Raw genomic sequence first — 15,450 nt, 5'->3', positions numbered from 1 at the left:
ACACCAAGTAATTTGTGTGGCTTGACAAACTTCAGTCCTCTTCATGACTGATTTATTAAATGAAGAGTCACTGCACTTTTTTTTAGGGTTAGTATGCTGTGCTTAACTTGATAGCACATGGCAGTTAATTACCATGTATCTCACATGACACTAGGTCTACCAGCATAGGTATACCGTTATAGTGATATACAATACCACTAGTTATATAAGTATGCTAGTACCAGTATGCACAGTATGCACAGTAGTACCATGCTACATATGACACTAGGTATACCAAGTACTAGTACCAGTATGCACACCAGTACTGTGCTAGAAGGAATGTGTTTTGTGTCGTGTAAACACATGCTTCAGATGCTTTTTCTGAACAATCTGTAGCCAGACAGAGGTGACAAAAGACAAGACACTTTAATACCATTGGCAACCTACATCCTACCACCACACGTGACTTGTAGGTGTGAAATACGAACGCCTTGAAGAAGCCCTGAAATTACTTTGCAATCACACATTTCAGTTTTGAGAAAGACAGTCCAAACATTTAACAGTCCAACAAATTTTAACTTGAGCTCTCATACTGCACAAAGCAGCAACTATGTAAATTGGAAATGATTGTTCTCACAGATAACTGCCACTATAGAATGTTTTCTCTCTTACTTCACGGTAGCTTCCTTTCGTTACCATAGACTATTTTTCAACCTCACTACTCCCATACCTGCCAACACTTATGGTTTGAATAGTCAAATACCCGATTTTAACGTGATAGCGTTAAGGGCTCTGTGTCGCAGAAAATACGGTGTCGGCGTCGTTGGCGGAAATAATCGTTCCGAACCACCCCGACCGCGCAGGCCCTCCGCATGGCGCAAGGCGTTGGTGAACAAAATGAAATTTTTAAAGTAAAATCCGTCAGAAAAATTGTAAAGTACGACTTAACCACAACCTACAGACATGATAATGTCGGATTGTAATTTGAATATACGAGAAAACAATTCTCTTATGCCGAAACTCAAACATAAACCCTTTTTCCAGCATTTCTTCAATTCATACAGCGGCGCACCGCGGTTTCTTCCTCGCAAAAACACCATCTAGAAGCACTCGCCTCCTCAGCAGCAGCGTGTGGAGGCGAAGTTGGACAAAAAAGCTGCAGTTGCCAAGAAGCCTGATAAGCAGCCAGGGATCTTTGAATGCTATCACGTTCCACTTTTAAAGGTGAATCTTAAGCGTCCTCCAAATTTTTTACAGCTTGTTTACAATTTTACGATATTTAGAGCTTGGTTACAGTTTTACAATATTTATTTCGTGTCAAGTTTAGAGAGAACTGATTTTAAAAAAATATGCACACAGCAGCCGACTAATTTTTCAGGGCATCATTTATTGAACTCGCATGATTACTTGAATGTATTTGCAGCATGGCCACCTGCTCCATAAAAGCAACGTATAAAGGCAACTGAAGCTTCAGCCATTGTTTGTGAATATTTGTGAATATACTTCACGAATATTTCTGCTTGTGTGTGGTGCAGCTCATTCTAGCTGCAACTATAGCGCAGAATGCCTGTTCAAAGTGTTCCTACAGAGCAAAGTCTTAATAATTAAAACAGTCAACATCTTGTGTAATAAGACAACATTTAGTACCTTTCATCAATTTTTCGATTTTTTGGCTTCGACTAGTATTTCTCAAATGTCAAGGTTAGCAGGTCTGTGCTCTTAATTCAAGGTTGCAGTCATCTCTGTAGCTTTGCCCTGACGCCTCTAATAAGAACATTCTCTATTTATTTCATTCCTAGCTTAAAAACAGCTATGGAGGCTGTCACGCACCTGATTGTTGAGGTGATGTGGAAGATGCTGAAAAAAGAACCGTCACCAAGAACAGCATGAGCACGCAGAAGTTACCGTTGCTCGCTACTTGAAAAAGCGAAAACTGTTTTTGTTTTGCCATGTTTCATAGAGAGCTAACCATAGGCAGTTACATGAGCTGAACAACTAGTATCGCCTTAGTGCCTCTCAAGTAATGTTAACTCTCTTCATTCAATGGTGTTTTCTTGGCCTTTCTTAACATTTATTTTTCTTTACGATGCCTTATTCTTCTCACAGAAAAAAAATTTCTGTGCATAAAGAACGTTAAAAGCAGCCCTAAATGCAAACAATAAACATGAATTTTCTCTGCCTTGTCTCAGCAGCTAAATATCAGTCACTATCAGAGAAAATTGTAACTGAAAACCAACCCTCCTTTTCCCAGCTCAGGTCTTTCAAAAAGTGCGGCACAGATGAAGTAACTGTTCAAAGTCGCAGATTTCTTTCTTGTTTCCTTTCTTTCCACAAGCCTACAAAGCTTGTCATGTTGAACAGTACTTTAGAATGTAGTGCGGAACTTCGTTTTTAACAATGACAATTAGCTACGGCAAATCAGCTCTGCAAAAGTCCATCAGGTGGATAAAGATTCATGAAAGAGAAAACTGTCATCTAGCTGACTGTAGCACAAAGCTTAATTCAGCCTTGCACCATGATCTGCTAACCTCCTGGAAAGGCGTCGTTCCTGAGTTCCATCTGCAGACCAGATCTATTTTTCTTCAAACATGAAGCTTTCTTTCTGAGAAACCCTCTCGTAGCTTTGTGTTACAAATTGTGAGGGATACGCTTTTTTTTTTTTGTCAGCAGCGCGTTCCCACACAAAAATTGTGTAAACCCTCCACGAATGTTAAAAAAAATTAAATTATGGGGTTTTACGCGCCAGAACCACGATCTGATTATCAGGCACATGTAGTGGGGGACTCCGGAATAGTTTGGACCACCTGGGGTTCTTTAACGTGCTCCTAAATCTATGTACACAGGTGTTTTCACATTTCGCCCCCATCAAAATGCGGCTGCCGTAGCCAGGATTTGATCCCACGACCTCGTGCTTAGCAGCCCAACATGATAGCCACTAAGCAACCACGGCGGGTGTTATTTTTAGCTTTACTGAATATCTTCCATCAGTTTTTGACAGAAGTTCTTTTACATGAACCTGCCAGGAAAACAGCACTTCTGGGTTGCAACATAACGCCTTAGAATGCGGAAGTGTACACACATTACGAATGAGCTGCAAGTGACCAAAATTGTTATTATGACATATCATATCATCTATGAGTAATTTAAAGCAAAGATACTTTGATACCTTGGGAGTTTTCAACAATGTTGCTTTTGTCGAGACTCCGAATTTCATTCTCTTCTTCACGCTTTTGCCTCAGCTCTCTGCAGTTCTTCAATGTTGCATTGCCTTAAATGAAATAACAGTAACCATCATTTGAGCATCATGTGTACATACATAGCGTAAAAAGTGAAAAAGTGATACTAGTGTCACGACTGTGCCCACAGCAAACACTTGCAACACTACATTGCCTGCCACTTCTGACAATGATGGTGTCTATACTGTTGATGACAGAAAGCCTATCCTCATATGAAACATTACTTCACAGCTTCACATGGCAGTGATTTCCCATGCATTCAATGGTAATCAGTTCTTCGAAAGATGTGCTTTTTGAGATGCCACATGATTGTGTTCTCAAAATTATCATTTTGATGAAAGTGTTTGACAAAAAGTGAAAACAGGAAAAAGTTTCTAGTTCAGTTTACATAGTACCCAACTGCAGTAGAATCTCATTAAGTTGTACTTCAAGGCACCAGTAATGTTTGCTCCACTTGTCACGACTTATGCCTATCTCAAGAATGTTTGATGCACTAATTTGAAAGATTTGTGAATGTATAGTGAACATAGTTCAGTCATAGCAAACAGTGATAAAGACATTACGGCCAGTCACACAAACTTTCTAGCTGCAACAATGGTGCTTATAAGGTAATAATGGCTGTTATGAGGTGCTGTTATCACATGCATAAAGAATAATAAACTTACCTTGAAGCCCAGCATCCCTAAGAACTTTCATGAGCTTCGCCACTTTCTGCTCCACAGTATCAGTTTCCTCCAGCAACTGTACATAGCGAACTCTCAGCCCCGCAGTACTAATGCAACGCTTGAGTTTCGCTACAGCCGGATTCTCTGTTGATGCTGGTTTTGCTGCAGGCTGTGGCAAATATGAAAAAGCAGAAGAGAGCATAACTGGTGTGCTTACAGAGCAAATGTGAAAAGCTCGATATTGATAAATGAGCAGGAGAGAAGGTACTGGTGTACTTAATTAGTTCTCAGCTCTCTTGCAGCTATGAGCTACAGACCTAATGGCGAGCGACATTCTCTGCTGCCCCAAAGAATAATTAAAATTGACTTCCTTTTTTTTTTTGCTTCAACTGTAGTTACAGTGTGAACAGAGCTAACGCTTACCACTAGGTAAACAAAAAAGAGTGACATTAGCATTTCTTTATGAGGCTTAAAAAGAAGTTTTGGCTATGTCTATTGTGCCAAGTTTGGACACACGATCACTTGGCAGCACACTTTTTGTAACTAATTCTCAATAAATCAAATTCACGCTATTACATGTAATGGGTGATGTGAATGGCATGTGAAAACCCACTTACTATACACAAAGGGTGACCTTTAAGTTTCTGGCATGGCTCAGAAGGCATGCAAAGAACTACTTTGCATGTTTCCGAGTAACATTTGCGTGTACTGCTGGCAACATTTCCTGCTATAACATATTGTCAGCCTCAATTTTGAGATTAAACATGATTATGGCCTCTACATGACATTTACAGATGACCTGAGCATGAAGCGGGCCCTTATCAGTTACAGAGACCAGAGAGACAAACTGACGAGAGCACATAAAGCAGCTGGCATGATTATGCACTGTTGCATGCAGGGTTATGAACGGGTGAGGGCTTAGGGGTTAGAACCCCTATTTCAAATCGTTTGCTTTGCTTATATTTCTGCCTCTCAAAACATTTTTATAAATCTCTGGGAATACATTTTTATATTTTATACTTGGCAATTATAAGCATAACAGTTATCTTACAGTGTTGCCACTAATCCATGCATAAGTATAAGCACAACTTTGTAAGATGGCTCCCATGGGTTTAACCCTTGTCATGACCCCTTCAGAAAAAATAATCCGAGTACAACCGTGATTGCATCCGTCTGTGAAATGTTCAGCAGCTGAATCAGATGTGGACAATACTCATTCGAGAACAAGCTGTGTGTAGAGTGCTCCTAGAGACAAGATCGTTACAGATGAGCACTTAGCGATCACAACAGATCACTAAGCAACATGGCAGCCTGTGTAACCATTCTGTGGACATCATGCACGTGACTTGTTCTTCCATGGCTGTTATTTGCATCGAATTCAATAATTTTATCACAGTTTACTATGGTGTAGAGCCTATTTGGCATTTTATCACTAAATATATGCATATGAAATCTTTAAAGAATGCGTTTACCTGTCTAAACTGATTCAGTGTAGCTCTTTCGTGTCCCTATAAGAAATGGACTGAATTAATGCAACACACATATATAGCATATCACGTGGGTTTGCATGAACGTGAGTTGCTTAAAGAATGATGTGATGCATTACTTTTCTATAGATTTCTTCTACATACTATTCAATGATGCTGCTAGAGGCTGGTCATTTCAACTGCCTTTTGCAAATGACATTTCTTCCCTCCACTGCTACCTGCTGCTCCCTCAATGCTTCCTGACTAATGCAATTGAGTTTGCCAATGTACATAAGTGATGAAATTTGATGAATATGAAAGATGAAAAATCTTTGCTATCTACAGCTTCGAATTTCAGGCACTTTCCTATGATGACAGTGTGACATGAAGACAGGCTCTGAGAGTCATTACCTTTTTAGAACAGCCTGTTGCCTCCCGTCTTGTGCACTGTGTGTATGTAGATAGAAGGCATCGAAATTGCATTAAAAAAAATCGAATTACATTACATACATTCAAGATCAAATTTAAGAGCACCGATAAACTTCTCTTACCTCATCACCTACATGAGTTTGAATTTAGGGCATGTTCTAGCTACCTAATGTTTGGAGGCAAATTTTGCTACATTTCTAAATGTTATTCAGCAAAAAGTGACTACACTGAGGAAGCTAATTGTTACAGCAGCAAAAAATTTGGTTACATTTTACCGACATGATCTATACATGCTTGCTATAGATACCTATGGTTATCTTTTCTCATCTTCATTGGTGAAGCAGTGACGACATATATGGCTCACACGTTGGCCAATCAGTGCATACAAATGCATCTCTTAAACTCCCTAAACAGGACGGAACATTTTTTAGTTAATGAGAATAGCACTTAGCACATTGCTTCAATTACTCTGTGTATGCATGGACACTTTCGCAGTGCAACCACTGTTGCATGTACTGCCCTTAGGTTGTGGACCACATGTTTAAATCAGGACTTCTGCAGCATGTTTTTGCAGGCATATGTACTGTTCTTTACGGTAGGAGGATGTGGAGACACTCGACCTTCTTGTGCCATTTGACCTGTCTTTTCTGTACTATAACTCTCATGTCACCTAGCTTTCAGCCTCCCCACATGCGACGATGTTGTAGTTATGCAGCGGTGACAAGAGATTGCATGAGTGTTTCTGTGCTAGGGCTACCCAATGGTATGGATAGCTCAGGTGCAAGAGGAAGTTTCTTGTTTCTTTCTTTGGCTTCGTGACATCGGTGCACCCACAGTTGTGGTTCAATGGCTATGGCAATCTGCTGCTGAGCCTGAGATTGTGGGCTCTAATCCTTGCTCTGGCGGCCACATTCCAATGAGGGTGGAATGCAAAAACCACTTATGTACTTGGTTTTATATAAACACCAAGTATGTGGTGTTAGATTTAGGAGCATATTAAAGACCCCCAGGTGGTCGATATTAACCAGGAACCCTCCACTACAATACTTCTCGCAGCTCATGCGTTGCTTTGACGCAAATGTTAAACCTCATTAGACTTTGATTTCATTTGATTCAGGAAGGTGGCGTGCATGGTCTGACTGTGCTCTTGTTGGTGTGCTTTGTGCGACTATTCCACAAAAGGCTTAGTGTTCAGCTTCAAAGTGCTGCATCGGCTTGGGCAAATATTCGCTCATTATATGTGCAGTGTGAGCCAAACATCCACTACTCTTCAGCGCTTTTCATTGAGGAACTATTCTTTGTATGTGTATCAGCTAGTTGGCGTTATACACAGAGAGAAATAAGCATACCATGTGCATGTTTGCCTACTAACTGCGCTGTTGCTTCCTTTGTTGCCAAGAGCTTTCAACCCTGCAATGATATGCACTGCAAAGCGAGCAAGGCTGTCATGTGCTGCGAGATTTGGTTGTTTTAAAAGCTTCTAACACCACTATTACTTATTTTGCTGAAAGTCTTGCGGGAATGTTCATTGAAGGGCACCTTGCAAGTATACTACATTGTAACAAGTTATTCATTACTAAGCTGTGGTTCAGGTCTCCCTTCACATGGAGCTGTGTCTCACAGAACTCACTTCCTCACCTTACGCTTTTTGCTTGGAGGTGGAAAGCCATCGGCTGGTTTCTTCCGTCGCTTGTGTACCCGAGTAAGTTTCTGCTCCAGGTCCGAGATGCTGGGATTTTCGATTTTATCCAGCTGCACAGGGACTGGCTTCTTTTTTGGTTGCTTGTTGCGCAGTTCTGACAGTGGCTCATCATCACTTGAGTCAAAGATACCACGAGCAATTTCTGGGATCTTTCCCTTGGTTTTTCGTGGTGCTGGGACACGTTTCCGACGCACTATGTTAGGCTTTTGGGGAGTCGTCTCATCTCCAGCATCTGACTCTTCGCTCTTGGGCTTGACCATGATCCAGCCACCTGTCTTGGTTTTTGTCAGCTTCAGCGTGAACAAAGGCATGTCGTCCATGCTTTTGTGTTCCTTGCCGTTGCTCTCTTGAGTTGGGGTCTTAGATCCTGAAAACACAAAGAATATGATTTAACAGAATGTATATTTTTGTTTTTCGATTTGCAAAATGAACAGTAAGTTAAACAGTAACAGGCACTCTTCAAAGTGACAGTCATATTACGTATCCTTGCTTTTAAACTCAACTAATATGAAAACTATACAAATGAACGAAAATGGAGAAGCAGAGCTAATCAAACAATTTATTATGGTATTGTGCAGAATAGGACTGAAGGATGTGCTGGTGGGATTATCTTGCTCAAGAGCCAGTGCTAGTGACTAGTATGATCACAACAGTACTGCTACCACTTTGCTCTAAAGCAGTAGCTAACCACTGACATGGGCAGATTCATGCTACTGGCATTATTACTGCTCACAATCACTATCTCGTTTTGCCATAAATGTAAATGTTTGAATTTTTACTGAGGACATTATTACGTCGAACCTCAAACCAGCCTTTTCCTATGGGCTCATAAGGCCGCAGTTATTGAAATCCTTTGTATAAGTTTTCTAATCTGCAAGGGATTCACCTGAAACTAGATGTAGGTGTATCACTTTGTAGTGCGGTACAGTGCACAAAGGATTCGTCAAAAGAATTTTTCTTTGCATAAATCATTCCCCCATGCAGCGAAACTTGAGGCACAGCAGACCAAAAACACCAAAAACAATATGTCCAGCACCAAAAACAATATGACCAGCAACATCTTGGCAATGACAATACACTGTGTATAATTGTTCAGGTTGTAAAACCAAGAGCCAGCATTCCAGCAAAAAGACAAATGCTACCACATTGCATCTACAACAAATGTGATCACAAGTCCCTTTCAGTATGATTTGTTGCACTGCCATGAAGGCATGCAAGCATTAGTAATTTTCCTTCTTCAGTCGACTTGCTGAAAAAAGAAGTGCTGTAAATGACCAGTTTCCTGGAAAAATGGTGCACCATGAGGGCGCCTTAACTGGAACGCAAACACTTGCACTTTAACAATACAGTGCCACTAAACATAGAGTTTCAAACAAAAGCTACTAAAGGGAACTCAGGCGCTAGCATCCATGGGAGCTGCAATTATGGTGCTTCAGCCAACATGGAAATGCTGGTTAGCACATTTTTAGGCCTAAATTTCATTCTTTTGGCTTCCAACAGCCTTGTAACTTCTTGAAATGATCATTTTCAACAAAATATTGCATTATAAATGCCACAATTTCCATTAACAACATATTTGCACATAATCACCAATGGCGGTTGCTTAGCGGCCTTGGCGTTGCACTGCTAAGCAAGAGGTCGTGGGATCAAATCCCGGCTGCATCGGTCGCATTTCAATGAGGGCGAAATGCAAAAACGCCAGGGTACCATGCACTGGGTGTAGGTTAAACAACACCAGGTAGTCAAAATTAATCCGGAGTCCACCCACTACAGGGTGTCTCAGAATCATATCGTGGTTTTGGTACATAAAACCCCAAAGTTTAATTTGATCTGCACAGGACTCTCATAGCCTTCTGCGTTTAAAAAAATAGGACTGCTTTAAAATTTAGCACAATAAAGGCACATAGAGCATAGTACACAAAGCCACCAGTACACCTGAAGCTACAAGCATGAAGATAGGACAAATTTGTGTACCACCAGTCATTTCCTAGCTGAATGACAGAAGCGCCAGAGTTCATTCTCACAATTTTAAGTAGGAAATTGTGTGCAACATCAAATCCCATATAGTCAACACAAAAATAAAAACTAACTCGCAAATGAGTGCAATGTGTCCAGCCAGTAGCAACTAAACCTAATAAGGCGATCAACAGCAGGCAAACAAAGAAAGCTAAAGCCAAAGTTTTAACGATACCTGTCTTTGATAGGGCTGAAGACAAGTCTCCTAAATGAAACGGTTGCTAAGTGGGCAAACAAGGCTTCCCTTGTCTTCCCACTGATGATCACTTCAAGTTTTCATCTTACTGTGAACCCTTTGTCTTCTTTAAAGCTAATTAAGAAATTTCAATAATAAAGAATGAAAGAAAAAGAATGAAAACAAGAAGAACAGAGCAAGGAGAGAAAAACTGTTTGTTCCCCCACTGTGTTGCTCTGAAGTTTTCTCATCTCTGCTTCTATACCACCAAGCAGCACAGCATCTACATTCCATAACTGCAAGAACTGATGTCTTTGTTCACGTCATTTAGTGACGTGCCTGAAAGTTAGGCTTCTTTTAACCAAGCAGCCTCTGCACACAACACAAACGACCGGAAACATAGAAATAAAAAGTCTGATTGTTTGTATATTCAAAGGATGCTACACTGACAGTCACTTCACAATAAGCCACTCCAGAAAACACCTCCTGCGCAGCGCTGCAGGTGGTTGTCTCAGGAACACAGTCATTTCGACTTGCGGTTGCCACTGGAACAAAACCATAGTGGCCTATGGGATTTCTAGAAAAACTGCTGGAATAGAGCAATGAAGAGAGTGGCGGCATCTCACCTTGCGCATCTACGTTATTCAAGTTTGACACTGACATTACCGAAGTACTTGCCGGCAGATGAAAAACATTGCAGAGAGCCTCTCTAAGGAAAGTCCCTGAGTGCCATTTAAAACAGTGATGGCTGGCCCAATGATGGCGATGGCACGGCGACTCTCTTGTCACATGCCCACAAATAGGGATTTAACTTCTGGTGACTTCTGCCATGATGACGTAAATGATGATGGTTTTTCTGGCTTGTAAAAAGATAGAATCATTGACTACCAAAAGAAGACTATCGCCATAAAGCTGCTTCTCCAAAGCTTGCGGAATTGCAGTGACACATTCCTGCTTTGAAATGCCACCATAGTGAACAGCCTAAATCTACAAAAAGTCCACCGGATGGTCTCCCCTGAGAAAAGTACATAGACCAGGTATTCTGCGATAAAGCCGATTTTCTTCTCCGCCTATGAATGTAACTTTAAATTGAGGACTGCAGTTCACGCTTGGCATTGTAAACTTACAAGCACACTCATCAATTTCAGTTTGCACATTTGAATTATGAATAAATTCAGTTTCTTTGGAGAGCCTGTGATCTGTATACTTTTGCTTACGAGTGTACATAAGACATCTAAACTACGCCTAACTTATAGCCACAGGTGCCAAATTCATTGCAAATGCACCATTCAGTGTAGTGCGACATCAGACTGCATGTCTGGCTAAAAAAACAAAAAATAATAATGCCAGTTAGCAGAAGAAATTCTTGCCAATAAAGGTCAGATGTATATTTAAAAAGAATCATGCGCTACCTCGCAATTAGTAACAATATTTATATAACACCAAGAAAAAGAAAAAGCTGTGCTGTTTGAAGGGACACTAAAGACTACAAGCTAGATCAGGCTATTGTGCTGCATGTTTAATTTCTGGAATGGCCTAATCATTTGTTTGGGGTACAAAGATGACATTCTAACCAAAAATAAATGATAAGTGGACGTTGACATTACCTTTCTCAGTTCATATTGCAGCATACTAAGGTAACATTGTGCACAAGATGGAACAAGTTCTTCAAGAGATAGCAGTACTTGTTGGGACAGCCATCTGCATTTAACTTCAGCAATGGTCCCGATGCAACTCTGTTGCAACATGAAGACCTAAGCACAGCAGAGGTGACCACCAAAATATTTTTCTGGTCTAATAGCCACATACAGCAGAGTGAATTTAATAACATCCGTCAGTCACATCAATCTGCGACATCGTGAGGAGCTGATCAGGACATCTGAAAGTATGCCACCCATATTTTAAGTAGCTTTCTCGCATGATGAGCCTGTGCACTCACCAAAAGCAAGTGGTCAGCTATTTCTTATTGGCGATCTGCCACAGCTGGCGCCAGTGGAGTTTATATAATAACTTTACTGTCTCAATGGTGATTTGTTGGCCAACAAGAAAAATAACATGAACGCAAATACCATTTTTCACACACGTCTGGCCACCTACTAAAATGAATAAAATTCTGGGGTTTTACGTGCCAAAACCACGATCTGATTATGAGGCAGGCCGTGGTCGGGGGACTCTGGATTATTTTGACAAACAAGGGTTCTTTGACGTGCACCTAAATCTAAGTACACAAACATTTTTGCATTCGCCCCCATCGAAATATAGTCACTGCAGCCAGGATTGAACCCATGGCCTCAAGCTCAGCAGCACAACACCATAGCCATTAAGCTACTGCGGTAGGTTGGTTACCTACCAAGGATGCAAGCAATACGTTAATGATGAACACTTCTACCAGACACATATCTGCACTTATAGGAAAATACAACAAATGTCAGTAATAGAATAGGACCAGATACAAAGCACGGAGTAGAGCGAAGCTTCTCTACACAGAAGCGGTGTATTACAGAAAAGAAAAAAGATAGAAACGCCAACTTACCTAAAAAACTTAAGAACAGTACATGATGAATTGTTTGACAATATAAATTCCATATGCAGCAAGCAATGCATCATATCAGGCTCATTTAGTCAAATAGGCAAACACAAACAAGACCAACACCAGTATGTTACTAAGCTCTTTTTCATCAGGAATATTAGTGGCCATTATTTCTAATTACAAAATGTACTCGACATTCGCAAACGTAGAGCTCTTGGCTATTCAGCTAGGGGCAAATTACTTAAATAAACTATTAAGAGTGTACCTCTCATTATCTGCAAGGCTTTTTAATTGTTCGATCCTTTCACAAGCCACTGACACAAAAGCCACATGTCAGATGAACACACTGCCTGAATGGTTGCCTTTGTGAATATTCTGCAAAGTGCGTAATTCGCAGCCTTATGAAATCAATGCAAAAGGAAACATGCTGCTTACGCTTTGGAAGAAAAAGGCAATTTCTGCAATTTTACTAATCACTAGCACGCCGTAGTGTGTCTACATATCTAATCTACCATGTCTTAATCTACATCTTAATTCTGTTGCCTACCAACATGTTCCTTCCTCGTTATACTCTAAAAGCAATCACTTTAACAGGAAACATTGTTTATGCTACAGACACCACTCCACAATGAGTCTTATTTGCATAGATGCTGTTCCTATTGGGTTTCTTTAATATGACCTTGATAGAACATCCATAAGTTATTCAGTCAAATTAGGTAATGTCCACAATTTGTATAAAACCATGCCTTTATAAGCCTAAAAATATGTTGCATGGCAGTCTGCACTTAAACTTTGGAAAAAGGCAATGCCCAAATGGTATTAAATGCCACTGGCGTAGCACATATAAGACGAGACGAAGAGGCACAGAAACACACACACAGAACTAACTTTAATCAAGTCCCGTCTATAGGCCCTTTCGTCCCGTCTTATATGCACTACGCCAATGTAATTTATTATGATGCACCATCAATCCTAATGTGCAACCTCGGCACAAATGGTCTTGCAAACCTGAGTTGCACCCCGTGTGTTTTGAACTTATCTCCTAACATGTGCGAAACCATCGTGCAAAGTGGTGATTTGCTTCCACTGTATCTGCAAGCAGTCAAGACAATGAATGCCCCAAATAGAACCGAAACGTTGCTCCAAGTGCGCAGAGATAGGGGCGACACTAAGATGAAAGGACATAGTCGCCAATACAACATTCATCTGCTGCGGCTGGTTGATTAAGGAGTTTCTACGTGTGGCTGGCATGCTATATTTTCAATTCAAAGATATCCAACGGCCTTTTCTAGTTTGAGCATTTGGTGTAGCCAGTGTCCTCACGTGCCAGGCAAGCATTTCCCTCTTGTTCAAACCACTTTTTTTTTTTCTAGCTCTTTCTTGCATAAATGTGTGCAAGCTGTGTCAAAGACATAACCATGGGAAAAGTCTTTTAAGTAATGAATTAAGACTGAGTTCGATTTTACATATATTTATGAAACAAGAACACAATCTTCTCCGAAAATATTTTGAACCTGTAGCACGAATATTTATGTTACACCAGGCCAGTCATCATAATTACAAAATTTTTTTGATTATGCATATTGACCTCTTATAGATGATGCATTATATATCATAAAAATAACTGTAGTATTTGTTAAGTATATGCACTGGTTACTGTTGCGTTGAGGGCCCTCTGACGCAAAAAATAACCCAAGTTAACAGCAGTGATACAGAGCAACATATCAAACTTCTAGTCAAACCTGGTAGTGCATCTCTTAAAATACAATTGTTTTTCATTATTTCCATACTAAAGTGTCTTATGGCGTCTTTTTATGTTAGCAGAGGATTATGTGTACAGTCGAACACCCTTATTACGAAGTGCTTGGGGCCTCCGAAATCATTCGTCATACAGGTCACTTCGTTATAAAGGTCGTGCACCGCACAGCCCACAATAGAACTGGGACAGAATTATTTCTTCGTTATACAAGCCCTTTCATTGTAGAGGTGCTCGACTGTACATGCAGCGCTATATGCGCTAAGTTAAAGATTTCAAACTTGTAGTCACAAGTTGGAAGATTCAAAAGTAAGTTGAGTCTCCACACGGAGGCATTGTGACTGAAAGGAATAAAGTAACAGTGAATCAACATCAAACTGCCACTTTTTCAGTGTAGGAGCAACAAGCTTAGCGCAGGCCTTCTCTTAAACACAATAATAACATTTTCGCACAATATACTATGAATAGGCTGCCGGCATGCAGAAAGTTACCCAATACACTCTACTTAGGGCTCTCCCGTGAGCAACTATTTCTTCGCTGCCAAGGGTCACTTCTTGATGGCTATCTTGGAAGAAATGTAGCCATGGTGAGGTTGTGAAAGCCAGCAATGCTCAACTATTTAGCAATAGAAAAAAGAAAAATTTTACAAACCTTCACTTGGACTGCTGGCGGCATTTTTCACATTCTTACTTTCAGACAGGGGAGGCCTTCTGGGTTCTACTCCGTGTTCTCCAACCCTGGCGCTACCTTCGCCATCCGATGAAGGTCTCCGCGGAGACTCGGCAGACATAGGGGACTCGGCAATCATCAGCTTTCCTTCAGAGTCCGAGGAGTCTGATGCGTCCCCGCCACACGGCGCTTCAGCCTTGTCAGCTGAAGCCACAGGGAACACCACAGTCGGAATGGCACAACACACTGCACTGGCCGCAGCATTGGAGGAAGCGTTAATGGATTCATCACAAGGTGCATCCTTACGAGGGCTCTCAGATATTTCACTCGATGCAGGGTTGGAAGACAAGCTCGACGAAACACCTGGAGAAACACTTGGAGAAGGAACCTTTGGAGAAATGTGCAATGAATCGGGTGAGATAGCTATTGATGCGTTGGCACCTACGATGGATATGCTGTTGAGAGCACTGATGGGAGCAACACTAGGCACGGGAGCGGGTTTTGACTGAGTTCGTCGACGTGTCCGCACACCTAACGTTTCCTTCACGGCCCGAATCACATCATCATCATCAGAGTCACTGCTTGAGTCGACTACTCGTTGAACATTCTTGGCATTGGGGCATTTCACAGGTGACTCGTCATCCGGGTAGCAGTTCCCATTTTGGGGCAGTGTTGTGCGCAATGGACTGGTGGCCCCTAGATCTGCTGGGGTGTCGTCGCTACTCGACTTGACGTCCTGAACAAAGGCAGAACATGCAGCAAAATAAAGTGAGTCAAAGTTATTAAAGTTATCCATGAAAAGGCTCTACTGAATCTTATGGTGAAAT

At 41.1% G+C, this 15,450-nt stretch overlaps 1 protein-coding gene across 7 annotated transcripts in view; it reads right to left on the bottom strand.

Moving 5' to 3' along the window:
- LOC119442530 (HIRA-interacting protein 3) overlaps nt 1-15,450 on the bottom strand; it is a 36,778-nt gene that overhangs the window by 19,885 nt on the left and 1,443 nt on the right. For 2 of the 7 annotated variants that reach the window (XM_049662220.1, XM_049662219.1), the window contains exons 3-9: nt 14,606-15,359; nt 7,414-7,844; nt 5,758-5,793; nt 5,353-5,388; nt 3,881-4,049; nt 3,146-3,247; nt 1,810-1,836 (exon numbers count right to left, since the gene is read on the bottom strand). In XM_049662220.1, the coding sequence (XP_049518177.1) occupies nt 1,810-1,836; nt 3,146-3,247; nt 3,881-4,049; nt 5,353-5,388; nt 5,758-5,793; nt 7,414-7,844; nt 14,606-15,359 (1,555 nt within the window). The remainder of the gene's footprint in view (nt 1-1,809; nt 1,837-3,145; nt 3,248-3,880; nt 4,050-5,352; nt 5,389-5,757; nt 5,794-7,413; nt 7,845-14,605; nt 15,360-15,450) is intronic. The other 5 variants (XM_049662222.1, XM_049662221.1, XM_049662224.1 and 2 more) reach the window with 3 other exon arrangements.

Source organism: Dermacentor silvarum, chromosome 2 (genome assembly GCF_013339745.2).
Source record: "Dermacentor silvarum isolate Dsil-2018 chromosome 2, BIME_Dsil_1.4, whole genome shotgun sequence".
Classification (NCBI taxonomy): domain Eukaryota; kingdom Metazoa; phylum Arthropoda; class Arachnida; order Ixodida; family Ixodidae; genus Dermacentor; species Dermacentor silvarum.
This window is presented reverse-complemented; position numbering and strand designations above follow the sequence as displayed.